We start from the raw sequence: 27181 nt of genomic DNA, 5'->3' as shown, positions 1-27181 counted from the left end.
ACGGACCGCGGATAAGGTGTTGATTTGCCGAGCGGATGGCGGCCGCGGCCCGAACGATTAACAATGACTAAGACCCGATTCCTTAAACGTGGGCCAAATCGTGCCACAGGTTTTCAATGGGGAAAAGACAAAGGCGACACAGATGTGAAGAAGAGGAAGACAGAAAGAGGAAATACGAATATAATTTATTACTATTTACAGGACCAAAATAACCAAGGAAGAAGGAAAGATAATAAAATAATTTACAGAATAAATCAAGGAGACACAGTGAAACTCTAGCTTAACTAAACAGGCTTAACTTATTACCCAGGACAGAACACACAAAACAAACTCACGTACACAAAAGGATGGAAGGACAGGAATCGTTTGGAGGGATGAGCAGGTGGGATCACAGGGCACAGCGAGCAGGTCCACTCCGGGCGGGAAGCGAGGAGCCGGCAGCTCCTTGTATTCGGCTTTACACCGCACACCGGCAGGGTCACTCGCTGCCCCGTCAGGGCTTCACGCGGCTGGTTGAAACGGGGCTGGTTGAAGCGGCTCTTTGTCAAAGGCTTTTCGTATCTCTCACGCAACAACCACCCAAAGGGTTTCCGTATCTCTCACGCAACTCCGGTGCAACTCTCAACTCTCTCCCGGTGGACTGCCAACTCTCTGACGCACCTGGACTCATCTGCCGTATCTCTGATGTATCTTCCCTTTCAGCGATCCTTGGTGCAACTCTTTCTTGGCACTTCTGTCAAAGGCTTCCCCGCGCTTCTTATAACGCCCGCGGGCGATCAAGCCGCCGGCCTCTAGAACACGCCCATCGGTGAGCTCGCCTCGGCCCTGATTGGTCGGCACGGGCTCTCTGGCTCCGCCCTTGATGACGAGGGGCGGCCAACGCCCTGGATTCGGCGGCTCCTCCCCCTTCTTCTCCAAGCCTACCTCGTGGCTAATGGAGTCGCGGTGAAAACCGCCCAATAGCTGCGGCGAATGCAGTTGGCAATTGAGGCTTTATTAAATGAAAATGAAAGGGGATCTATCTCTTTGAATTCGGTGCAATGGAGTGTCAACTAGTGGGAACAGAGCCTTAACCTACATAGAATAAGGAAATAAACTACCAACAAGGAGGAAATCTAAGATTGGCTAACGTGATTGTTTATGACCTAATTACGGGACGCACTTTGACCTTTATATACAACTGGAGGAAGGAGGGTGATATTTTTACAACAATTTACACAACAATAAAAAAAAACAATTCTCATATCCACAACACTGCACCCTCCTCCTCTTAGGCACGTCCCGGGCCTATTACCTTTACGTTTAGTGTGGCACGTAGGTGTAGTTCCCTCTACATTTAACCTGACCCTGAGTGACAGTTTTAAAACATAAATAAATATGTCCCGCTGCTCCATTGCACCCTGCCTAACAGATTCACGCCCACAACTAACCGAATTGCGGAATGGTCTTCAAACTAAAACACTTACGGTGGGGGCGCATTATTTACAATGACGCTATCTTTATTTACAATGGCAACCCAGGACCTGTGATTGTTCTTTTGGGGGGGGAGACAGTCTGCTCTGCATCGATGCACCATGAAAGCACCTACAATGCACCAATACACCCTCAAGCACCAATAAGTGCACAGTCACCACAGTTCAATAAAAAATAAAAACAACAAACCCTTGGTGGTGTCTTGCTCTTCGGCTCCCTCTGCTGGCTAATGCTCTCTTCCTGATGTCATCTTCTTTGCTGGCGGCCTATTTGTCATAATAAAAGTGCACAAAACGTGTCCATTTTTATTTCTTTATGGCCCACAGGGCCGACTATTGTGTGGTTCACCTGTGGAGCATAGGTGCCCTGTGACCAAGGTCCGCCAGCAAGATCTCGGGCCTAATGGCCGGTTCCAGCAGAGGGGCCATGCCCAAACCCATGGGGTCCATAAGTGGTGCTCAGCCACAGACATGTGGTCCATAAGGTGGTGCATCGATGCAGACAGCTGGTTCCGGGAGTTTCGGGCGCCCAATGGCGGACTCCCGCACGCTCCCCTCAGTGCCCAGAGAGCACGATCCATGGGTCGGGAAGGAAGACAGAGAGGGCAGGTTAGTGAGGGGTAAGGTCACAAGGGTACACATCAATAAAGGCAATGCAAGGTGAGGTGCGCCTGGAGACCGAGCGGAGAAAAGCTCGTCCCTATCGTACGTCACCCCACCCGTCACCTGTTCTACCCTTGCCCCTTACCCCCGTAAATACAAAAATCTACACCCTTACCAATTCGTCACTACTGTCTCGTCTTCCCCATATTTGCCCTAATACCAAATTCGTCACCACGATCCCTCTAATCCAAAATTTACCATCACCAATTCATCATCAATCCTCATAAGGAGGGAGAGATGGAACATCAACACAATGTCACACCCACGTCGTGATGCATCTCACAATCCAAAACATTTGGACAAAAAAATAAAAACATGGCATGGTGTGGAGCTTTGTCACCCCAGGTGAGTGGATGTAGATGGTGCGAGGAGATTCCAATCCTATCTACCTTCTAAATGACATTAACACACTTTACACTACCCGGGGTCTTTCCCTGCCAATCCATTGGCCATCTTAATCTATGCGGTTTTAAGAACCAAATTCCCATTGCCCAAACTGTGGTGCTTCATCAATTTGGGGTCTCACTCCCCCGATTCAACTCCCTGTGCCTTTGCACAATTTCAAAACTGGGTCGTGTGGCTCTCCCAGCAGGTCTACCCACCTGCACACCTCCACCACTGTAGTTGCCACCCGAGCTTACCTGCTCCTTACCCTAACCTATCTACCTGGGGAAGGCCCTCTGGCGCTCTCCCCACTCGGTGCCCTCTCTGGCACTGGGCTACCCGGGTCCGTCCTCCGGATCCTCGGGCCCCATCCACAACTCTAACGGCTCCCAGAGCCCACCTGCGGCCTCACCTGGTCGACATCCTCACAGTGGCGGAGTGCCCATTTAACTACACACACTAACAGGCCACACGCCCAGCCATTTCCACGTCACTAATGCACCCATCCAAACACCATTCTTCCACATGCACCACAGATGCCAATATCCAACCAGAATTTACCTACTCCCTCTACCTAACTCTTAAACTACCCTCCCCGGGTATTCGTGATAGGGGTCCACTTTTCCCCCATTCACACCTTCGCACCATCCACTCCACTCCACAGTTTCCACCATACTCACTCCACACCATCCATTCCATACTCCATATATTCCACACAACCATTCTCCATACACCTGTATTTGCACACCTGTGCCATCACACCTGGTGCTTCCTGCACCCTCCTTCCTCCAGGACCATTTGCTCAACACAACCCACAATCACCATTACTCACTCATGCACTGCTCCATACACTTCCACGCTCAATACAACTCACAATCACCTCACACTTTTCACAATACACTTCCGAATACACTTTCAACACTCACACGGCATCATCTCATCTACCTGGTTTCCTGCTAACTTGGTGCTCCCCGTCTTCCCTTTAAACTAAGCACATCCCACGTCGTTATCAACCATTCTAACCTCTCTCTATGTCCCCGACTACCTGTCCAATGTCGCTACTTACCTCTACCGTTACCTATGGTCATCTCTAGGTCCCTATACATTATCCTAACCCTCCCGGGCTAGTTTTCACTGCCAAACCCCATAAAACTATAGCTCATGTGCCCCATGTTTACGTGAGTGGATGTCAGAGTTGCCATCCCCCATATCGGGCATGTCCCACTATCAGCCCCCCCAGTCCTCTGACACTACGAGCCCCCGTCGCAAGAGGTACTGGGTCCTGCCTGGGCATCTAGAGCCGAGGCTATCCACGAGGGCGCCTGCTCGCCGGCATAAGGTCTTATCCTATCCGGTCGGCATGGACGATCCGAGGGAGGGCCCGTGGCCCCATTTTGATCTTAACGACCACGTCACAGACTTGCGACAGGACGACTCCCGGGCCTTGCCAGGGGGAGGTGAGTTTTGGGCACCTACCCTTCCGCCTCCGGGGATTAAAGAACCAAATCTTCATCCCCGGAGCGTACTGACTCCCCTGGCTCCGGTGGTCGTACCTGCGCTTCATCTTGGCCCCCGCCAGATGGAGCTGGCGGCGGGCGAAGGCATGGACCCGCTCCATGCCTTCCTCCAGGTGACGTGCGTAACCCTCCCTCGGCGGTGTATACGTGGTGTCTGGCACGGGACCGCATAGCAAGTCGGCGGGAGCCCGCAACTCCTGCCCATACATAAGCAACGCTGGACTGCATGCGGTGGCTCCGTGCTGGCTAGTTCGGTAGGCCATTAACAAGTACGGGAGATGTTCGTCCCAGTCATCCTGACGGGTGGTGGTGAACAATGCCAGTTGTTGGATCAATGTTCGATTGAATCTTTCCACCATCCCGTCAGATTGTGGCCGCAAGGGCGTGGTCCTGGTTTTCCGAATTGACAGGAGTCTGCACACATCTTTTAGCAATTGGCTTTCAAAATTTCGACCCTGATCGGTGTGCAGCTCCTGTGGAATCCCGTGCCGACATACAAATCCTTCCACGAAGGCTTGCGCTACAACCCGGCTTCTTGGTTGGGGAGGGCGTAGGCCTCCGGCCACTTGGTGAAATAGTCCATTACAACGAGGATGTACTTATTACCTTGGCGGGTGCGGGGTAGTGGTCCTAGGATGTCCATAGCCACCCGCTCAAGGGGGCCACCCACCTGGTGTAATTGAAGGGGGGCCCTCATCCTCCGTGCTGGCCCCTTTTTGGCAGAACAGGCGTCGCATCTCCGACACCAGTCCTGTATGTCACGCCCCATATTCACCCAATAGAACCTCCGGCGGACCCGAGATGTTGTCTTTGTCCTGCCCAAATGGCCGCCGGAGCGGGTACCATGCACCTGTTGGAATATGACGTTCTTAAATTTGTCAGGGACTATCACCAGCCAGGAAGTTCTCTCAGAGGGAACCTCCACCCACTTGTGATACAAGATGTTATCCTTCAATTCCAGGGTCTGCCACTGAGCCCAATACGCCTTTGTTTGCGACCCGAGGGGGGTGACCTCTTCCCCCTTTGGTCTTTGCCCCAATTTGACCCATTTGAACACCGGCCCCAGAACGGGATCCTCCTGCTGGGCCGTGCTCCACGCCAAAGTTCCAAATTCTTCATCTGCGGTTAGTGGCAAAATTGGCCCTCTCACCCGGGTTGCCCGGACGACGAGAATCGGGGCAGAATCGCCCAATTGCTCTCTCTCCTCGTGTCTCGCACAAAATTTGCAGTTTTCCCCCAGACAAGGACGCCAAGAGAGTGCGTCCGCATTACCATGGGCCTTCCCGGCCCTATGGGTCACATTAAAATCGTACTGCTGCAACTTTTCCAACCACCTTGCAATTTGGCCCTCCGGTTCCTTGAACCGAAGGAGCCATTGCAAGGAGGAATGGTCAGTTCGAACCGAAAATTTCCGCCCGTACAAGTACGGGTGGAAATGGTTCATGGCAGCCAGCATAGCCAATAATTCCTTGCGGGTTACGCAATAATTTCGCTTGGGCCTACTTAAGGCCCGACTATAATAACCAATCACTCTCTCCACGCCCTCCTGTGTCTGAGACAAAACTGCGCCCAATCCTTCCTGGCTCGCATCCGTGTCCAGGGTAAATGTCCCTTCGCTAGTGGGGTAAGCTAGAAGGGGCGCGGATGTCAAACACCCCTTCAATTTTAGGAAGGACTCTTGGCACTCCCTTGTCCAATTAAATCGCGTCCCCTTCTCCGTAAGCCGGTGGAGGGGACGGGCCAACTCCGCAAATTTCGCCACAAAGCGCCGATAGTAGGAGCAGAGTCCCAAAAATCCCCGCACCTCCTTGATGGTACGTGGTGCGGGCCACTCCTCTACCGCCGTAATTTTGCCTGGGACAGTTTTTACCCCCTCGCGACCGATAACGTGATCTAAATAGGCCACCTCTCTTGCAAACAAGGTGCACTTACTCGGGCTCAATTTCAACCCTGCCTGTCTGAGGCACCCGAACACCTTGTCCAAATTAGCTAACGCCTGGGGGAATGTTTTGGCATGTACTAGGACGTCATACAGGTATACCAGGCATGATTGCTGGGAGGGGATGGGGGGGATGCCGGGGGGATGGGGGGGGGGGGGATGCCGCCTAGTACATGTTCCATTAATCGCTCAAAGGTGGCGGGGGCGTTACACAAACCAAACGGCATCACAGTGAACTCCCCTTACCTGTGGAACCCTTACCTGTGGAAAATGCCGTTTCTCCTTCCCTGTCCTATCCATCTCCACCTGCCAATACCCACTCTTGAGGTCCAAAGTTGTGAACCAATTTGAGCCCGCAACGGCATCGAGGGTGTCATCAATTCTTGGCAGGGGATATGAGTCCTTGAGTGTCACGTTGTTTAGCTGGCGATAGTCCACGCAGAACCGCGTGGTCCCATCTTTATTTTTAACCAGCACAACAGGTGACATCCAGGGACTCCCGAGGGCTCGATGACGCCTGCATCGAGCATCTTTTCAACCTGCTCATCAGCTTCCGCCCTCTTGCTCCAAGGGAGCCGTCGGGCGGGCTGACGAATAGGCCGGGCCTCACCGGTGTGGATCTGATGTTTCACCAGGCCCGTACGTCCAATATCCTCGGGGGACAAGGAGAAGAGATCCAAATGGGATCCAATCAGTTTGTGTAAGGCCTCCCTCTGGGTACCTCCCAACTCTACACTACTACGATTTACCATCTCGCAAATGGGATCGGGCCAATTCCTAGTATTTATTGAAGGCTCCCCCTGGGGCCGGCTCGGCTGGACGTTCTCACCCCTCACTGACGCGACTTCTCTAACTGGGGTGCAGCCAACTACCTTCGTGCCCCTCACTATAGTGCGTGGTTCTGTGCTAATATTAATTACTCGGACGGCCACCACCGGCCCGTCCGTTTTTACAAGGGTGCGGCCCACGATTAAACCAGGTATGGATCGCGCTGCCGCCGGTTCGACCAGGCCGCAGGACTCCTGACATGTTGGGCGAGCTGACCATCGGGCCGGCACTATGGCCTCGGCCCCCGGAGGGATGGTCACGGCCTCAGGAGCCTCCAGCTCCACCCTCTCGGCCGTGCTCACCCCCTCCAATGGTAGCTCTTCCACTCCCACTTGCAGGATCCCCCGGCTCAAGTCGATTTTACAACCGCTGGCAGTCAACAAATCCAACCCTATTAAGCATGGGTCGCACACCTCCGCCACCCAAACCTCTATCTCTCTCTTTACCGATCCCAACTTGAGGGTCACAAAACCACACCCTATGATCGTAGCCGTTGCCCCGGTAGCCAACTGCAAACTATGATTTTCCAGACGCTGGATTTTACCCCAGCCGTCTGCACTCGAATTAAGGATCACGGGGCTGATGATCGTGGCGCTGGCTCTCGTATCCACAACGGCGTCTACCCCCACGCCGGCAATTTTGCATGGAATTGTTAAACTACCGAATCCAATTTGGCCACAATGAATGACCTGTCGCGTCAATGAGGGCTCCTCTCCATCCCCTACTGCGGAACAACGCCCTGCATGCCCGGCACGTTCTAGTTTCCCGGGCCCTGGCGGGGGGGTGTCTGAGGTCGGCTAGGCCGATCGATACGGGGCGGAGTTGAGGGCATCGGCTGGCGGGGAGCGTCCCGGCGCGGAGCTCGACACTCCCACGCACGGTGACCCAGCCGAGCACAATTATAGCACCTCACCTGGTAAGGTGCTTGCCTCCGGTATTCCAAATTTCCCCCCCTGAATGTCCGAATTGGTGTACTTTGCCGTGGACTACCGGGTGCCACCGCTGGAGCCGCCTGCCATGGTCCAGGTCCCGCCAGGCGCCGATCCACCAGCCTCCGGACCATGCTCTCCAGGTCAGGGCCCCCTTTGGGGGCGGGCCCCCTAGGGGGGCCGCCACCCATCACGGGCCCTACCTGACGCACCGCCACTGCGTGGCGCTCGCCTCCCCGGGCCAGCGGCCTCGCTGCTTCCCAACGGGCTGCAGCGTCGGCCGCCTGACTCATGGTCTGTGGGTGCCACATGGCGAGCTGTTGTCGGAGCTCCAGATCCGGAAGGGCCTGGATAAAGTGATCCAGCGCCAGGCTTTCCTGGGAACTCGCTGCCATGTCCGCGTGTGCGATTCCGACTGCGCGGCGAATGTCATGGGCAAGTTCCCCGATGGTCTCCTGGGGCTTGCGTTTGCGCTGAGCAAGCTGAGCTTTAACAAGCTCGCTTTGCTGTTCAATACCAAAATGATTAATTAAGGCTGCGTGTAGAGCTGGCAGGGTGAGAGCACCCGGTGGTAAAGCTGTCAGCACCTCTGCCGCCACACCGTGCAGTTCCCCCACAAGGTGTACTCCACCTTCGTCCGGATTCCAACCGTTGCCTCTGCACAGGTATTCAAACTGCGCCAGGTACGCCCTCAGATCACTCTTGCCGTCATACGGCGCGAGTGGGACCTTGTGGGCGCCCGAAGGCCGGACCCCGTGCGTCACTCCTTGCGGGATCAGCGCGGGACCCAACCGTTCGGGCCCCCACAGTACACTATTCCCGGGGAGCTCCCGCGCATCCCCCGTCCCTCCAAACACTACCCCTCTTGGTGTCGATGCCTGGGTCGCCCTTCCGCAACCCGCTACCCACTCCATACCCGCACACCCTTGCTCACCAACACCCCTCTCACTCCCCATAGTCAGACCTCCTTGCACACCTCCTCTATCCATACACTCCGGACCAGTTAAACACCTCACCATTGGTCCCTCACGAACACCCGGGTCTACACCAACACCCAAGCCGACTGAATCTCCCCTCACACCATATACATTTCCGAGTATATCGCCACTCACGCCCTATGATCTGCACCTCGTCTCCGCTCCTCCTCCGCCACCTGCAAACTCTTTATTTGGTGAGTAAGCACATAATCATGATTTGACCACAGACCTTGTACATATTCCATCACTTCCTCCTTTATCTCCCTCTTAGTTTCCCTCCGTCTCTTCTTAATTTCACTCACCCCCTCTTCCACATTCTCTAATTTTAGCTTCACCTCTTTCATTTCCCGGTGCGCCCCCTCAATTTCGTCCTCTAAGGTCACCTTGATCGTTTCTATGTGCGTCCTCACCTCCCGTTCTTTCGTCTCCATTGCCTCCGTTACCTCATCCAACCTCTTTGTCAACTCCTCATGTACCATCTGACATTCCCTCTTTGTCGCTATGAGTTCTATCTTTATCTCCTTCTGCGTCGCCTTTAACCCCCCGATTATCGCAGTGTTCTTTTCCACTTGCTCCACCAATTCCTTTTGTCCCACCGTCAGCTGTTCTACTCCCCTCGTCAGATCCTCTATGCCCCCCTGTAACCTAGCCGTATTATTCCTCACCTCTTTTTCCATACGCTCCTCACCTCGCTTTACCTCCTCGCGTACCCCCGCGACTGCCTCGCCCACACCTCGTCTGTTCTCCTCCCCCATTTCTCCCATCTCTTTGGTAGCTGCTGCCCTCATCTGTTCCAAATCATTCCTCTGGGCATCCAATTTGGTTTCTAACCCGATTTTCACCTCCTTTATCTGATCTCCCATCTGTTTAATTTCCCGGGCGGATTGCTCCCCTATTTCCCTCAATTTGCCTTCCATGGTGTTTTCTAACCCCCCTAACCCATTATTCACCCCTTCCATCTGGTTCTCCTGGGCAGCCATTCTATTTTCCAACCCCGTTAACCCCTCCTTCATTTCCCAAATTTGATTACCCATGTCCTCTAGTTGGCCCCCCAATTTACCTTTGAGCCCCCCGATTTGGCTTCCCATGTCATTTCTCAATTCCCCGATTTGGTTTTCTAATCCCCCAAATTTATTGTCTAGACCCTCAAATTTATTTCCCATATTACTTAACCCGTCTCTCAATTGCTCACTGGTACCCCTTGCTTCGTCCCTCATTCTGCTTTCCATCCCTTCGATTTGGTTTCCCAATTGCTCACTATCAGCCCTCAATCCCACAAGTTGGTTTCCCCGCCCCCTATTGCTTTCCCTCTCCTCATCCGCCTTGGCCATGAAGGCCTGCATTTGCAGCATGAATAGGCCCCAGTCCATTGGCGGCACTGCTCCGGTCACGGGCGCGGCGACATTTGGTGCCGCCGCAACCTTGTGCGCGAGGGCGCCATTTTGTGCGCCTGAAACCTCTGCAACCACATCCTCATTTCTCTCCTCCTCCATTATTACTCCCACCTCCTCCCTGGGGTCCTGGGTTGATTCTAACCCCTCTTCTAACTCTACTCCCACCGGCACCCGATCGCCTTGACTATCCATGGCACAATTTTAAATTTAGGATGTTAAATAAAATAAAATTTTGGCCCACTCGTAATTTGAGTGCGCTAATCGCACTTCAGGTCCGAATCTCGCTCCTGACACCAATTGCTGCGGATCTCTCCGTCGGCCCTTTTTCCCCTTACCAAGGGGGGATTAGTCCCCTTGTGTGTGACTGACCGATGTGAGTCCTGAAGTTGCGCAGCTCCCTCCAGGGAGAGGCAGGTGAGCAACCTCGTTCGCGACCGCGGACAAGATGTTAATTGCCGAGCGGATTAGCAGCCGCGGCACGAACCATTAGCACGAACTGACCCGATTCTTAAACGTTGGCCAAATCGTGCCACAGGTATCCAATGGGGAAATCACGAAAACGCAACGGATGTAAAGGAAAGAAAGGCAAGGTAGGAAGAACAAATATAATTTATTACTACTATTTACACAATTAAAGGAACCAAGGAGAAGGAAAGAAACGAAAATAAAGACAGAAGGATGGAAGGATCAGAAGACACAGTGCAACACGAGCTTATTTATACAGACTTACTTAAACCCGAGGACAACACAGAAGACGGACGACAATCAGACTTACACAGGGAATGAAGGCAGGGATGAATGGCACGGATGGCTGGAAGGGGAGGAAGGTTCAGTTGGAGCAGGAGAATGGTCAGGCCAGGAGTGAGCAGCCGCCGCCCCTCCGCAGGCGTGTTCGCACGGCGGTGTCGCTTTGTAGCCGCGGCCGAAAACCGCTTGCGACGCTCAAAGCTGCTGTGGTCAAACTGCCGTTGGTTCAGGTCCGGTTTGTCCAAAGCTGCGGTAAACTCCTTTTGATGAACTTCTCCCTTCTCTCTTACTCTCAGCAACAACCACCGGTGGACTCTCTCTGACGCATCTGAACTCATCTGGGGTGGGGGCGTCGCGTGACGGGTTATATAGGCCACACCCTCGAATCTCCGCGAACCTCCCCTATCGTTCTTTCTCCGCCCTCTCAAGCCAAACCCCTCATGCTTGATTGGTCGGCAAGGGCTGGCTCACTCCTCCTTCCGATGACGAGGGCGGAGACACGCCTTTCTTCTCCGAACCGACCGCGTGTTCAATGGAGGGCGAATACAGTAGGCAATTGCGGAAAAATGGGGAATTGAAAGGGTATCTATCTTATTTGAATTCGGTGCAATGCAGAGTCAATTAATGGGAAACACAGCCTTAAACTAATACACATAATAAAGAAATAACTATTTAGAAGGGTATATGATTTGCTACGTGCATGTATATGGACTAACTAAGAGGACGACCTTTGACCTTTACACACAAAACGGAGATATTTACAAGAATTCATTACACTTACAGAGGGTGATATTTACACACAAAAAAAACAGGATTCTCAAATCCGCAACAATATATATATATATATATATATACAGACTTGGCATTTAATATGGAATATTTTTTTTGTGGGGGTGAACTTACTTTTCAAGATGTCTTAGAACCAAAAGTTCATTGGAATTATGTTGAAATTATTCTAGATTTTGTTAATGTGACCTTTAAAAGAAACAAAAACCACATTTGACATTTCAAAACAAATAAATTGATCCTTGAAAGTGATGTAAACTGATATCGAACTCTATTCATGGACAGTACTGTGTTAAACTTCTGTACGTTTTCCAGAAGTATCTCTTCATTTTGCACATTAGCCAAAAATTTTTGAAACAAAACTAAAGTTAAATTACGACTGGGATTGCGGACAGTAAAATTAGAGTTCAGTACTTCGTGTAACCCCCACGAGAATTCAGGAGAGCACGTACACGTTGAGGCATGCTGTTCACGAGATTTGCCAAGGTTTGGACAGGAATCGCTTGCCATGCAGTGACAATAGCCTGCTGCAATTCACGCACAGAGGTAGGCTGCTGGTCCAAGTGGTCGATTTGACGCGTTAATTCTGCCCACAAGTTCTCTATCGGATTCATATCCGGGGACATGGCAGGCCACCCCATATGCTCTACACCACGGTCAGCAAGAAAGTGTTGGATCATGCGAGCACGATGAAGCCGTGCATTGTCATCTTGGAAGACAAAGTTTCCTCGAAAGGCTGCACGAGCAAATGGAAGCAATGTTTCTTCCAGAATGGCCCTGTACTTGAACCGGTTCAGGTTTCCATTCAGAACAACCAGGTCAGTTTTGCCCCCTGCATGAAAAGCAGCCCAAACGGTCACCCCACCACCTCCAGCTTGGACTCTTGGCACTATACAATCTTCGTTGTAGGCTTCATGCACTTGTCTGCACACTCGGACGTGGCCATCTTGACGATAGACCAGAAATCTAGACTCGTCACTGAAGATCACGTGATTCCAGTGTCCTGGCTGCCATTGACGGTGCTCTCTGGCCCACTGCAATCGGCGCTGGCGGTGTTGTCTGGTCAGGCGTGGCTTTCTCAGGGGACGCCTGGCACGATAGCCTGCTTGAACCAGTCGTTGGTTGACTAGCCTTCTGGATACAGGCACATTTGTCAGTTGCTGCCACTCAGCCCTAAGCCGATTAGCTGACTTGGTATGGCCATTGCGGACTAACCGGTGCAGCTGGCAATCATCCCTCCTTGTGGTTCTGCGGGGACGTCCTGGCCTCGGTATTGGAGTAGGGACACCCCTCTGAGCATTTCGTTTCAGGATCTTTGACACCTGACCTTAAGTGATGCCATACTGCCGAGCAATAGCACGCTGTTTCATGCCGTAATTTCATAAAGCCACCACTCCATGACAAACAGCATTGTCGAGTTGACGGACCATCTCCAGAGGAAGCGGCAATAGCTTTTGGAGACGTGCAGCAGTTGTTTTCCACTAATACAGAACGCAACAACCTTTGTATACCCGACTGTGAAGCCAATCATCAAATGCACCTGTCCGTACATTTTGCCACGCCACCTGTGATATAATCCTGTTGTTGACTTGTTGCTGCGACAGACAATCAGTGACATGGTTCTTTTAACAAATAAATCACCAAAGTGTAAAAGAAACTCACCAGATTGATATACTGAGTTAAGAAAGTAAACCCAAGTCAAGGAAAAAAAAAAATTCCATATTAAATGCCAAGTCTGTATGTATATATATATATATATATATATATATATATATAATATGAGACTAATGAACATTGGTAAAAATGATGGTGCATATAAGTCGATCCTTTAAATTATGTTCCAAAATACTTTGTTCCGGGCTGTCCATATATTATAGCTTGAAATACTGTAAAGGTGTGACAATTTGAACTATAAAAATAAAGCAATACATGCACAGCATATTCAGTTTTTGCAATTTGAATAGGTATTTAATTTTATAGTTCTATAGTAAAGCAGTAATTTATTGGTTCTTTTTCATCTTGAAGCACAATAAGAGCATGAGTTTAAATTTTGTTTCAGAGCAAATGTGATGAAAAAGAAAAGCACATGGAGAAACTTCAGCGACAAAATGAGAGAAACAGACAAGAAATGCAACGACACAATGAGTATAAAAAATATCTTGATCAGATTACTCTGTTGGAAAAGAAAAAGCATATATTGGTAAGTGTTGCTCTTTGGTTGGACATGCACATGCAGTTTGTGTTGATATGATTGATATGCAGGTTGTTCCAAAATCGTGATTTATTTATTTATTTAATTCCTCAAACTTAAACTTTTTGTGATAATTTGCTTGTGTACAGATTTAATCTTTTTCAGAAATGGGCTTTTGTATCCCGCTTGTGCACCCCCTGTGCTTTCCCCTAACCCTTTCACTTTGCCTTACTCTCTCATTATTCTTCTAAGTGTTGTTAGTACTGCCTTGAAGCACCAATGTGAGTGCACCAGTTGCCCCGAGGGGAGTGCGGTAAAAAGGATTTGTGACAATAATATGTCCATTTTCTCACAATACATGTGAAACCACCACATGACACAAGGCAGAAGGTGATTTAATAAACAATATTTAAGAAGTAAAAATATATTTATACTTGAACTACATATTAAGTACACATAAACTACTTTTATTATACTGAAACGAATTAATACTGTTGAAAAGAAACCTTCAATGATTAATGTCCCCCAGATTATAAAACACACATTTCACAGATTTGTATGCAATCAAGCATCGATTCAAACTTCCATGTTTGGCAATTTATCTCCGGTAACCAGTTTGTAATACATAAGACTTCAGTGGGTTACAGATGGTCAGAGTCAGCATTTCACACGTTCAAACCAACTTGTCCAGATGGGTTGTACAGGTTGAAGTCCGACCATGCCAGTCACATTGCAAGTTCTCTCCGTGAGCTTGGTCCCACATCAGCACACATCAGACTTCTGTGTCCACAGACCATGCTGAGTGATGTTAAATACAGAAAAAGAACCCAATGCAAACTGGCAGCTGAAGAATGAAGAGAGGGAGAGAAAGAAGGAGAAGGAGAAAGAAGTGAGGAGGGATATTGGGCTGTGTTCTTGGTGCTGTCTCTGTGACCAGAGAGGAGTTTCTTGTCTGGAAGTCGTCTCCGCGACCCCAGCACAGCAGCAGTCATCAAATAACCCCCAGTAGACAAGACGACCAGCCTCCGCATGGATGCAGCTAGTTAGTGAACTAGGGCTTGGAGTGTGGAACCCAACGGTGTCCTCGTACAGCACTCGTGTCCCTTCATTGGATGCTGGTTTGCATATGCAGTCCGTCAGGATGAACTGCAAACAGCCGAGCCCTCTCTCATCCCCCGGAAAGGCGATTTGGAAAGGCGATTTGTCCATTTGGTGTTGCATCACATTCCATCCGTCTCCTGCTCTCCTGAATCCAATGCACGCTCTCGTGATGTTTTCTTTGTTTCACGCAAGGTCAACTAAGAGGTATGGCCTCTCAATGTCTGCATTCTGTTGTCTCAGTGAATGGCAGAGCCTTGGTGCGGTTCAGCTTGCTTCATAACAAACCTCTGCCCCAGTCTATGTCTCTTTCTTGTGCAAGTCGAACTTGGACAGTTTGCCTAAACACAGCCATGTCCCTTTCTTGTGCAAGTAGGTCTCAAACCTTTAGCCCTGTGTTCCGCAACCTTTTTAACTCAGGACCCAATAAAAAACCCAGGCATCCATCCAGGTGCGACCCATCGAACCCCACCTCCCCCCCCCCCCCCCCCACAAACCGTCAAGGAAATATCGATTGCTTATGACGTTAATATCTTGGTAAGGGTTCGGTTCATCATCTTTGTACAGTAGTACAATTCGTAATTGAACAATAAAGCAAAGTGACGACAATCATACCAAACACTGTCTGATTTTGTTATTTTGTACGGATCTCCATGACCATGAGGAGAGAGAGAGCGAGAGACCACGCCCCCCTTGAGAATGAGCAGCGACTTCGATCACAGACACCGCCCACTTGCTATTATTGTCAGCCAATTAGGCGTAAACTCCCTGCCTTGTTAGCAGCTTCGGAAGAGATGAATCTGCCCCTACGATGAATCCGGATGAAGATTTAATGAAGAAGATGAAGATGAATCTCACCAACATTCATTGGCAGTGTCTCTTTTGTGAAATAGAATAAAACTTTAATTATTAAAGTGACATGCCAAGATAAGGTGTTTGAACTTTATTTTAATCTTCATCGTGAATAGATACACCATGAATAGATAGATACATCGTGAATAGATGAACCGAACCCTTACCAAGATACAGTACTGGTGTGTACCCCGGTTTAGAATAGGTACACCGTATCCCTGCGTGTCGTAAAAAAAAAAAAACACCTTTAGAGGCCATTTTTCCCCGCAAAGCAGGGGTTGGCCTTTTTCGGGAACCGTGGTTGTTGTTGGTTTTTTTGGTCCCCTTTTTGAAGCAATGTTTTACGGCCGGATGCCCTTCCTGACGCCAACCCTTTTTGTCGCCTTTTACGACAAACAGGGAATTACCAGTGAACTGGTTCTCAATTCTTTGAGATTTCAATTCTGCGTGTCGTAAGAGGCGACTAAAAGGGTTGGCGTCAGGAAGGGCATCCGGCCATAAAAACATTGCCTCAAAAAGAGAACCATGACAATTACAACTAGATATGGGCAGGGTACAGCCCGAAGTACCCCACCATGGGGGACCCCACTCCCTCTCGTCAAAACTCAAGGTGGGGAACCCGATCGAAGCAAAGGTGGAAATCACTCCATTTATGACGACGAAAAGTCTGATGCCCGACGTGAGATCGGTTTCTGAGGTTTGGGACATGGAATGTAGGGACAATGACAGGGAGATCAGGTGAAGTGGTGGAAGTATTGGTCAGAAGAAGAGTGGACATGTGTTGTGTGCAGGAGACAAGATGGAAGGGAAGTGGTGTGAGAATGGTGGAGGGTAGGCAGGGACAGAAATACAAGTTTGTGTGGCAAGGGTGCCCAGAATGCGTGAATGGTGTTGGTGTCATGTTTTCTGAGGAGTTTGTAGACAGTGTGGTGAGTGTGACGAGAGTGAGTGAAAGGTTGATGATGGTGAAAATGATGATGGGAAAGCTCTTGGTGAACGTCATCTCGGGATATGCTCCGCAGGTTGGTCAGAGCGATGAAGAGAAGGACAAGTTCTGGTGTGCAATAGAGAAGCTGATGGAAAACGTGAAAGATAAGGAAGTTGTTGTGGTAGGAGGAGACCTAAATGGACATGTGGGAAGGAGTATGGACGGTTTTGAGGGAGTTCATGGGGGTTACGGATATGGTGTGAGAAATGGAGAAGGTGAAAGGATTTTGGAGTTTGCTGATGGAGCTGATTTGTTGATTTGTAATACTCAGTTCCAGAAAGAGGAGAATAAGCTTGTTACATACACGTCAGGTGGGTCGACGACAACCGTTGACTACCTGATGGTGCGTTGGCGAGATGGGGCACACCTCCGGGACACAAAGGTGATCCCGGGGGAGGAGGCTGTTTCACAGCACCACTTGGTTGTCTGCGACATAAGGTTGAAAGGTGCGAGGAGAGCTCGGCGGGTGAAGTACCAACCTAGAATGAAGGTGTGAAGGTGTGGAGGTTGAAAGAGGTGACGGTGAGGGGGGCATTAAAAGAGAGGCTGAGTATGGTAGAGGATGATGTGGTTGAGCTTGAAAGTGTTTGGATGTCAATGAAAGAAAGTCTGTTGGGAGCCGTTGGTGAGGTATGTGGATGGACAAAAGGACCACCGAGGCACTCGGAAACATGGTGGTGGGATGATGAAGTTGGAAAGAAGATTGACGAGAAGAGGAAGAGGTTCAAGGAGTGGCAGAAGGCGAAGGGTACGGGGGCAGAAAAGGAAGAGCATCAAAGTTATAAGGTAGCCAAGAAGGCTGCAAAGAAAGAGGTAGCAAAGGCGCAGGAGGCATGTAGGAAAATGTTCGGAGAACGCTTTGATTTGGAAGAGGGTCAGAGAGCGGTATTCAGGATTGCAAAGCAGATAGCGAAAGAGAGGTGTGATGTGATGGGGGTGAGTTGCTTTAAGGATGAAGTGGGACAAATCGTTGTGGACCCAGATGGAATTAAAGGAAGATGGAAGAGATATATGGAAATACTGTTGAATGCAGAGAATGAATGGGATGGCAACATAGAGAGTAACCCAGTTTTAGGACCGGCAGAGAAGATAACCGAGAAGGAAGTTGAGGAAGCGATTGAAGCAATGAAGATTAGAAAAGGGGGAGGGCCGACGGGAGTTGTGGGAGATATGTTGAAGGCAGCGGGAAATTGGGGTGTGAAGAGAATGACAGAGATCTGCAATCTGGTGGTGAAAGAAGGCCGCATTCCAGTGGATTGGGAACTGAGTACCCTCGTCCTATACAAGGGGAAAGGCAACCCTCTGGACTGTGGCGCGTATCGAGCGATAAAGTTATTGGAGCATGGAATGAAGGTATTGGAAAGGGTGTTGGCGAGGAGGATAAGGAAGAAAGTGAAGATTGACGAAATGCAGTTTGGATTTATGCCAGGAAGAGGAACGACAGGCATGCTTTTATTGTGAGGCAGTTGCAGGAGAAGTATATGGAGAAGAGGAAGAAGTTGTTTCTTGGGTTTGTTGATCTGGAGAAAGCATTCGATAGGGTTCCACGTGAAGTCGTGACATGGGCATTGAGGAAGTTGGGAGTGGAGGAATGGTTGATCAGAGTAGTGATGGCAATGTACAAAAGAGCGCGCACAGCTGTAAGGACAAAGGACGGGAACAGTGGTGAGTTTGAGGTGAAGGTGGGAGTGCATCAGGGGTCGGTACTAAGTCCACTACTATTTTTAGCTATGATGGAGGTGCTGGCTCGGAACGTAAAGGAGGGTTTACCATGGGAGTTGTTGTATGCAGATGATTTGGTGTTGATTGCAGAAAGTATGGATGGACTGAAGCAGAAGATGAACAAGTGGAAGGAATGTATGGAGGAAAAAGGTCTGAAGGTGAATATCGGAAAAACAAAGGTGATGGCAAATGGTAAAGCATGTGGTGAGGTGGAAAGAACTGGGAAGTGGCCATGTGCTATGTGCAGGAAGGGTGTCGGAGTGAACTCAATTCAATGTACAATGTGCGCTGAGTGGGTTCATCAAAAATGTAGTAGTTTGAGAGGGTCATTAACCAGTGTGGCAGCTACATTCAAGTGTAAGGTGTGCACAGAGAGAGCTGCAGAGGGAGGAAATGTTGAGTGGAAGGTGTGAAAACATTTTGTTACCTAGGAGACATGCTGAATGGAGAAGGTGGATCAGACTCGGCAATGGTTGCTAGAGTGAGATGTGCATGGAAGAAGTTTCGGGAACTGAGTGGCGTGCTGACGAGGAGGGGAGTGTTATTGAAGCTGAAGGGAAAGGTGTATGCTGCATGTGTGAGAAGTGTTATGATTTATGGGAGCGAGACATGGGTAACGAACGTAGAGCAGCAACGAAGGCTGGAAAGGGTGGAAATGCGAATGGTTCGGTGGATGTTCGGAGTATCGTTGAGAGAGAGGAAGACAAATGATGAATTGCGAAAGATGATGGGAATAGAGCCTTTGATTGATGCTGTGAAGAGGAATAGGTTGAGATGGTTTGGTCATGTGTTGAGGAAGGATGAAAGTGACTGGTTGAGAAGAGTGATGGAAATGAATGTGGAAGGAAGTAGAGGACGGGGAAGACCGAGAAAGACTTGGCTGAAGATGGTGGAAGAAGAAATGCACGGAATGGGGTTAACGAGGAGAGATGCAGAAAATAGGGCAAAATGGAGAAGATTGTCATGGGGACCGCAAGGCTAACCCCTGCTCTAGCAAGGAAAATGGCCTTAAAATGCATGTTGTTTTCAACACCCAAACACTCGAGGTCTTTGTCTACGATTTCGTATTTGTTTTTTACTCTTTGGATTCTCTTTTTTAATTTTTGGTGTCTGTTTCCTTTCTTGAACTGTTTGTTGTATTTGGCCTGTGTCCTTCCACAGTTGCTCTCTTTGTGTCTCTAATATCTGTCTATCCAATGTGGAATTTGCTTTCTATTTGTAGGGCCTGTTTTTTTTTTCTTCTGGTGTTGTTTTCCTGTTACTTTTTCTTGAATTAGTGCCGCTGCGAAACACATGACATTGATTTCCTTCAAGGTGGATGATTTGAAAATCATTTTTCTGATTGAATGGTTGGTTCGCCTCACTAAGAATTTTTTCCGTTTATTGTTTTCTATGCGATAAAGTTTTGGTCCATCTGAGTTTTATCAATTTAATCTCTTCTATTTTGTTGACGAACTCTTCTTCCAGTCTATGCTGAAGATGGTCATGGGGACCGCAAGGCTAACCCCCGCTCTAGCAGGGAAAATGGCCTTTAAAATGCCTGTTGTTGTTGTTGTTGTTGTTGTTGTTGTTGTTGTTGTTGTTGTATCGTGAATAGATGATGAACTTAAAATGTAACATGAACTGATAAACAAAACAAGAATAACCTTTACTGAAAAAAACCCCATATGCATCTGAACTTATATCCAAGTTCAATGTTCCGTTATCATGAACCACATTAAATAAACAACTTTCACTGATTAAACCCGAAAGTGAAACTTACAAGCCTAATTCAAATGTTCTGTTAGCAACATTGTAGATGTGGATCATCCACATCAGTGCGATGGTTGACTTTGCATATTGGCTACGAGATCATCGATTCAGCTTTGAAGCGGCGACAATGCGATTCTCAGGTTGGTGCACAGGGCCACTGTCTCCAGTTTGTTTCGATACTTGGACTTCAGATATGCCACCGTTGAGAAACCTGCCTCACACATCCACGTCGTCGTGAATGGCATCAGGAACTTTACCATGAGATGTGCAATCTCTGGGTACTCATGAGACACTGTCAGCCAAAACTTTACTGAAGTGTCCTTCCTGAACAGTGTCTCAAGTCGGACACGATGTCGATCAAGTCGAGATGATGATGATGATGATGATGATGATGATGATGATGATGATGATAATTTAACTATACTTACAGCGCCATGTATTACTTTATGAACCTACAAACCGCCAATGCAGTGAAATACTTTTACGAAAAAAAACAAAAAACTTTCCCGCAATAGTGTACGGTTTCTTTTCTTTGGCTATCTTCGCCGCCACCAGGTAGCTGGCTTTGGTCAGTCCCTTCGACGGAAAAACAGCCGAACTCATTACTGACTTGCTGTTGTTCATCTCGCGTTCATTCCGGACAAAAAACTCCCGCGACTTGTTGTCATGATCTCCATGCTTCTTCTCGAGGTGCCGTTTCAGCTTTTGGGGCCTGAGGGGCTCGTTGGCCAACATGTCAAGGCATATCACACACTGTGGTCGATGAACATTGTGCTTATCGATATTCAAGGTGAACCCATAGTTCAGGAACACAGGCTGATACTTTCTAGCAATGGCGAGTACCTTACGCTCACAGCTCAATCTTTCAAATGAAAAGCAATGGACATTCGCATGTCGGAAACTAAATGTATGATCTGACTTACCGGATGCACACGCGGTACATCGGTACAGCGTGGTAGAAGAGTCCACACTATAAAGTTTGTGTCGGCGTTCGTTTGATCCCTGTTCTGTTCAGTCGGGAGAAGTAAATCTATATATATAAAACACAGTTTGTGTGTGTGTGTGTGTGTGTGTGTGTGTGTGTGTGTGTGTGTGTGTGTGTGTGTGTGTGTGTGTGTGTGTAAGTAATGTTACCGGTAGACTCCTAAACGGAGAGGCTCACATACTTGATATTTGGCACAAACATGGCCATTGAGCCTGGGAAGAACATGGTCGACCGAAAAATTTATTTCATAATATTTTTAAACCATATTTTTACCTCAGCGCATTTCAGCGAGGCATATTATGACCGGAATGGCAGAGCAGTGCGCTGATTCGCTCAGAGCGATCACGTGATGTTCCTTGCTGCCATTAACTCAGTTACGCGTTCGCATGTATTTCAGAGCGAAAAGCGATTCCGTTTTTTCACATTTCAGCGAGGAACATTGCCATTCACACCACATAGGTTTTTTTCCCTTTCATCTTTAGATCCATAGTTTTTGCCATAACGTAGCGCATTATGGCTCTCGAGCTCGAGTTAGCCAATCACCTGGGAGCATGAGGCCACGTTGGCCACGCCCACGACACGACGCAGAGTTGCAATCGATCGCTCAGAGCGATCACGTGATGTTCCTTGCCACGCGATTGCGTTTTTTCACATTTCAGCGAGGAACATTGTCATTCACACCACATAGGTTTTTATTTCTTTCATCTTTAGATCCATATTTTTTTTCAGCAAGGAATATTATACACGGAATCTGAATCGGTGGCAGAGCAGCGCGCTGATTCGATGATTCGCGCGCCCTCCCCCCTCCCCCCCTCCCTCTCCCCCCCTCTCCTCCCCTCCCCATCCTCTCCTCCCCTCCCCCCTCTTCTCCCTCACGTTTATACACGGAATGCCGGGTACTTCCCCCCCTCTTCTCCCCTCCCCCCCTCTTCTCCCCTCCCCCCCTCTCCTCCCCTCCCCCCTCTCCTCCCCTCCCCCCCCGTTCCCCTCCCCTCCTCTTCCCCCTCCCTCCTCCCCTTCCCCCTCCCCCCTCCCCTTCCCCTCTCCTCCCCTCCCTCCCCTCCCCCTTCTCCCTCTCCTCCTCCCCCCTCCCTCCTCCCCCTCCCTCCCCCTCCTCCCCTCCCCCCTCCCCCTCCTCCTCCCTCCCTCCCCTCTCCCTCCTCCCCCCTCTCCCTCTCCTCCCCCTCCCTTCCCCCTCCCCTCTCTCCTCCCCTCCCTCCCCCTCCCCTCCCCCTCCCTCCCCCTGCCCCTCCCTCCCCCCTCCCCCTGCCCCTCCCCTCCCCCTCCCCCTCCCCTGCCGCCTCCCTCCCCTCCCCCTCCCCCTCCCCCTGCCCCTCCCCTCTCCTCCCCTCCCCCTCCCCCCCTCTTCTCCCCTCCCTCCTCTTCTCCACTCCCTCCTCTTCTCCCCCTCCCCCCCCCTCTTCTCCCCCTCCCTCCCCTCCCCCCTCCCTCCCCTCCCCCCCCGTTCCCCTCCCCCTCCCTTCCCCTTCCCCCTCCCCTCCCCCCCCGCCCGGCAATGCCGGGTACTTCTGCTAGTCGTCGATAAAGGTTTTTTTTTCCCGCGATTTCTGAAACGATCGTGCAATGCATGACATTGTGACATTGACGACCCATTGAAAATCCGTTGCGACCCATAGGTTGCGGAACGTCACTTTCGCCTATACACAGCTGACTGCACCAAGCCGAAGCCCCCACCTTTTTCCCATATTGGCACATTCCTTTTCTCCACACACAGGCCAGAAAGCCAGGAGGCTGTGACCTTGAGATCCCCCATAAAGCCCAACCCCACAAGACTGCTTTTGCCACACTGGACTATACTGAACAGTTAACATTCATTTTTAAAACTACCTTATACCACGGCACAATTGACTTGAACTTGTACATGCTTCACTTAAATCCACGTTTCATTTAAAATGGCATATTATTTCGTAACTGTGTCCCTCTGCCCTTTCTCTTGGTGTGCTTCCATGTTTTTGATTAAATTGCTGAATTTTGCATTTTAGTACAGAACCTGTTTGTCGCACAAAATCTTCCATGAATCCTCGGCTTTGTGGACCCCCCCCCCCCACCCCCCCCCCCAAAAGGATATTCACTTGTGGCATCATTGTACTGTGTAACTGTGTGCGTGCTGTATTGTGCAACTACTGGTAATAGCAGTCTGCTCTTCAACATATATTTCGAAATTCTGTTCATGAGTCATTCTTAAATCTCATGAGATTGCTGAGCAATGGGATAGTTTGCAATGTACTCTTCTGCAGAATGGGATGTGGTTAATTTTGCTGTTTTTATTATTTGCTGTGGTGATCTGACTATAATTCACCAAATGTCCGTCCGTCTGTCTGTTCAAAGGTACCGTAAAAACTGCTGAACTGATCGCAACGATATTTTGGGTGGATAATCCTGGGATCTCCAGGAGTAAAATAGGCTATTTAGTTTTCCCAATTTCAGTTTGTCTCCAGCATTCTCAGGTTTGGTTCAGGTCTCAGGTCAGATTGACGACCAGTTCACTGGTAATTCCCTGTTTGTCGTTTATCGTTAAAATCAGGTCTGTCCTGTCAGGTAAATCAGGTAAAATCAGGTCAGGTAAAATCAGGTCCAGAAACTGTCAGGTTTGTCGTTAAAGGCGGCAAAAAGGGTTGGCGTCAGGAAGGGCATCCGGCCGTAAAACATTGCTTCAAAAAGGGGACCGAAAAACAACAACAACCACGGTTCCCGAAAACACGAAAACCCGAAAACACGAAAAAAATAACACAAAAACACGGTTCCCGAAAAAGGCCAACCCCCGCTTGCAGGGAAAAATGGCCTCTAAAGGTGGTTTTTATTCTCAGGTTTGGACTCCCGCATAACATTCGCGTTCGCATAACGTTCATTGTGATGATGTTTTCATTGTGACGATGTTGTTTTCCCGGGTGCCACACAAACGGCTGCACCAATCGCTGCACAGCTGCACCAATCGGACTTGGTGACCTCGGACAAACCTTTTATAAGGACACGGGTTGAATCCCTGCTTGAGAGAATTCTAACCCATTTCAACTGAAGGAAACGCGTATCAGGAGTACATACGACATAGCGATTGTGAACACGATTATCGATCACGATTCTTGATCACGATCATCGTGTATCGATCACTGTGGGACATTTGGTGAATATTTCAGCTTTAGTCTCCAGCATTCTCAGGTTTGGACTCACGTATAACATTCGCGTTCACATAACGTTCATTATTCTCATTGTGACGATGTTGTTTTCCCGGGTGCCGCACAAACGGCTGCACCGATCGCTGCACGGCTGCACCGATCGAACTCGGTGACCTCGGACAAAGACCTTTTATAAGGACACTGGTTGAATCCCTGCTTGAGAGAATTCTAACACATTTCAACTGAAGGAAACACGTATCGGGAGTACATACGACATAGCGATTGTGAACACGATTCACAATCATTACGATCATAGTGTATCGATCACTGTGGGACATTTGGTGAATTATAATAAGATACTGTTTAGATTTTGATGATTTGCGTGTGATATGATTTACCGGATGTTTACATGAATCGTTTAAAATTTAAAAAAGCCTTCAATTTCTGATATTTTAACTTTTCATTTGGGCCTCCCAATTGAAGCCCCGCCCATAGGGCGGGTACCGTTGCTAGTATTGTTTAATGTGTGATGGGTTAGTTATCATTTAAGGATTCAGTAGGCAGCCATAAATTGGGGTGACAATACAACTGCTCTCTACATGCAGTTGTATCGTCAATCGTCAGGCTGAACAGTTTGTTTTGTATCCCACCAATAGGCCGGATCTGGATTCAGACCTGAACCAAAATCTAATTGGCTTGTTCTTATCACCTAACCAACTCATCCACCATGTTTTTGTCATAATCCATTGACAACTTTTTGAAATATAATGCCATATATCGTTTTGGCCCTCTCACTTATGGTGAAGAATCACTTTTAAAATTCTCTGATCTGGATCTGGATTCAAATCTTAACCAAAATTGAACCAATTCTTCCTTGTCACACACCCAACCTGTCCTGTCCACCAATGTTCTTCCGAATCCGTCCACAACTTTTTGAGATATCTTTTTCACAAACAGCCAAACAGACGGGGTTTGTCAAACAAACAAACGGACTTTGTCACCGTAAGAGGTAACAAAGCCACAGTAAGCAGATGTGAACATATGAACAAACAAGTAAGCAGAGGTGAACAACCAAACCCACAAACAAGCACAGGTGAAAAAAACAAACTCACAAAATAGCAGATGTGAACAAACCCTCCAAACCCACCTCTAATTATAGCAGAATTTTCTTATTTCAAAGAACCAAAAAATATGGTAAGTCCTTGCTTGTGTGGTGGAGCAGAATCTAAATCCCTCTTGTCTGTGGTTTCTGTCTGCTCTTGTCATTGTTAGGGGTCTAGCCATTCATTGGCAGAGTAATCCTCGTCTGTTTTAATGCCTTGACCTTTTTGGTTTTTGTTGATGCACATCGTAATTTTGTGTATGCACGTGCATGTCGTGTGAATACATGTTCGCTTTTCCTCTTCTTTTTTTTCATTACAGAATTATGAAGCTCATAGAGTCAAGTATGAGAAGCTGAAAAAGCAAGTTACTGAAAAGAACACTGAATTGGAGAAACTTAAAAAGGATGTGAAACCAAAAATTCGACTTGTTGAAGAATTGAAAGCATATTCTGAAAAATGTCGACAAAACATGGAGGAGACGGTAAATTTGTGCGCATTTTGGAAAGTGTTTTTCGTCTTGGGAGCAACAATATTTGTGATTACATTTGTTCCAATTCAATCCACAGACAATTTATAATGATTTGCAATTTCTCACAACAAAACTACATTATAATTGACTGGCTGATTGAAGACTGTTAAACTACAACTTGTATGCTATTTAATTATGAATGTTGTTCTCTTTTTTGTTGTTGTAGATTATTTTGGTGAAAATTTCCCAACTGTGCATTTGTAGTGATTTAATGCAACTGAGCCATATTATATGGGTTGTGTGCTGGTGTGCGTAACTGAATTTTCCGATTGCATCGTGTCTTAAGGAAAATGGACTTTTTTGCTGAAGGAAAATGTTTTTTCACAAAATGACTTTTTAAACATCGTGTTCTGCCTTTTTAGGACATAAATTTAAAGAAACTCTCACATGTCTGTCAGGTAAAAAAAGATTCATTGGACAAAAAGGATGACGAGGTGAGTTTGTAGATGTGTGTGGATGTTATAGTTCAGTGTTTTTTATATTTGAAATCTTAGGCTTGTTCAAATTTGCAGTGGAAAGTCAATAAAACAATCAACAACAACAACAACAACATGCATTTTAAAGGCCATTTTCCCTGCTAGAGCGGGGGTTAGCCTTGCGGTCCCCATGACAATCTTCTCCATTTTCCCCTATTTTCTGCATCTCTCCTTGTTAACCCCCTTGCCCGCATTTCTTCTTCCACCATCTTTAGCCAAGTCTTTCTCGGTCTTCCCCGTCCTCTGCTTCCTTCTACATTCATTTCCACCACTCTTCTCAACCAGTCACTTTCATCCTTCCTCAACACATGACCAAACCATCTCAACCTGTTCCTCTTCACAGCATCAATCACAGGCTCTATTCCCATCATCTTTCGCAATTCATCATTTGTCTTCCTCTCTCTCAACGATACTCCGCACATCCGTCGAACCATTCGCATTTCCACCCTTTCCAACCTTCGTTGCTGCTCTATGTTCATTACCCATGTCTCCCTCCCATAAATCATAACACTTCTCACACATGCAGCATACACCTTTCCCTTCAGCTTCAACGACACTCCCCTCATCATCAGCACGCCACTCAGTTCCCGAAACTTCTTCCATGCACATCTCACTCGAGCAACCGTTGCCGAGTCTGATCCACCTTCTCCATTCAGCATGTCTCCGAGGTAGCAAAATGTTTTCACACCTTCCAGCTTCACGCCGTCTCCAAGAT

The 27181-nt window shown here is 48.5% G+C and overlaps 1 protein-coding gene across 7 annotated transcripts in view; it reads left to right on the top strand.

Annotated features, from left to right (window-relative positions):
* The window catches only part of SMC5 (structural maintenance of chromosomes 5), a 314964-nt gene that overhangs the window by 67183 nt on the left and 220600 nt on the right, over window positions 1-27181 (top strand). For 6 of the 7 annotated variants that reach the window (XM_078772122.1, XM_078772121.1, XM_078772120.1 and 3 more), the window contains 3 exons: window positions 13696-13836; window positions 25781-25942; window positions 26353-26424. In XM_078772122.1, the coding sequence (XP_078628248.1) occupies window positions 13696-13836; window positions 25781-25942; window positions 26353-26424 (375 nt within the window). The remainder of the gene's footprint in view (window positions 1-13695; window positions 13837-25780; window positions 25943-26352; window positions 26425-27181) is intronic. The other variant, XM_078772124.1, reaches the window with a different exon arrangement.

Source organism: Myxine glutinosa, chromosome 2, assembly GCF_964187855.1.
Source record: "Myxine glutinosa chromosome 2, kmMyxGlut1.1, whole genome shotgun sequence".
Classification (NCBI taxonomy): domain Eukaryota; kingdom Metazoa; phylum Chordata; class Myxini; order Myxiniformes; family Myxinidae; genus Myxine; species Myxine glutinosa.
The sequence above is the reverse complement of the archived record's forward strand: the minus strand, read 5'-3'. Positions and strand labels throughout refer to the sequence as shown.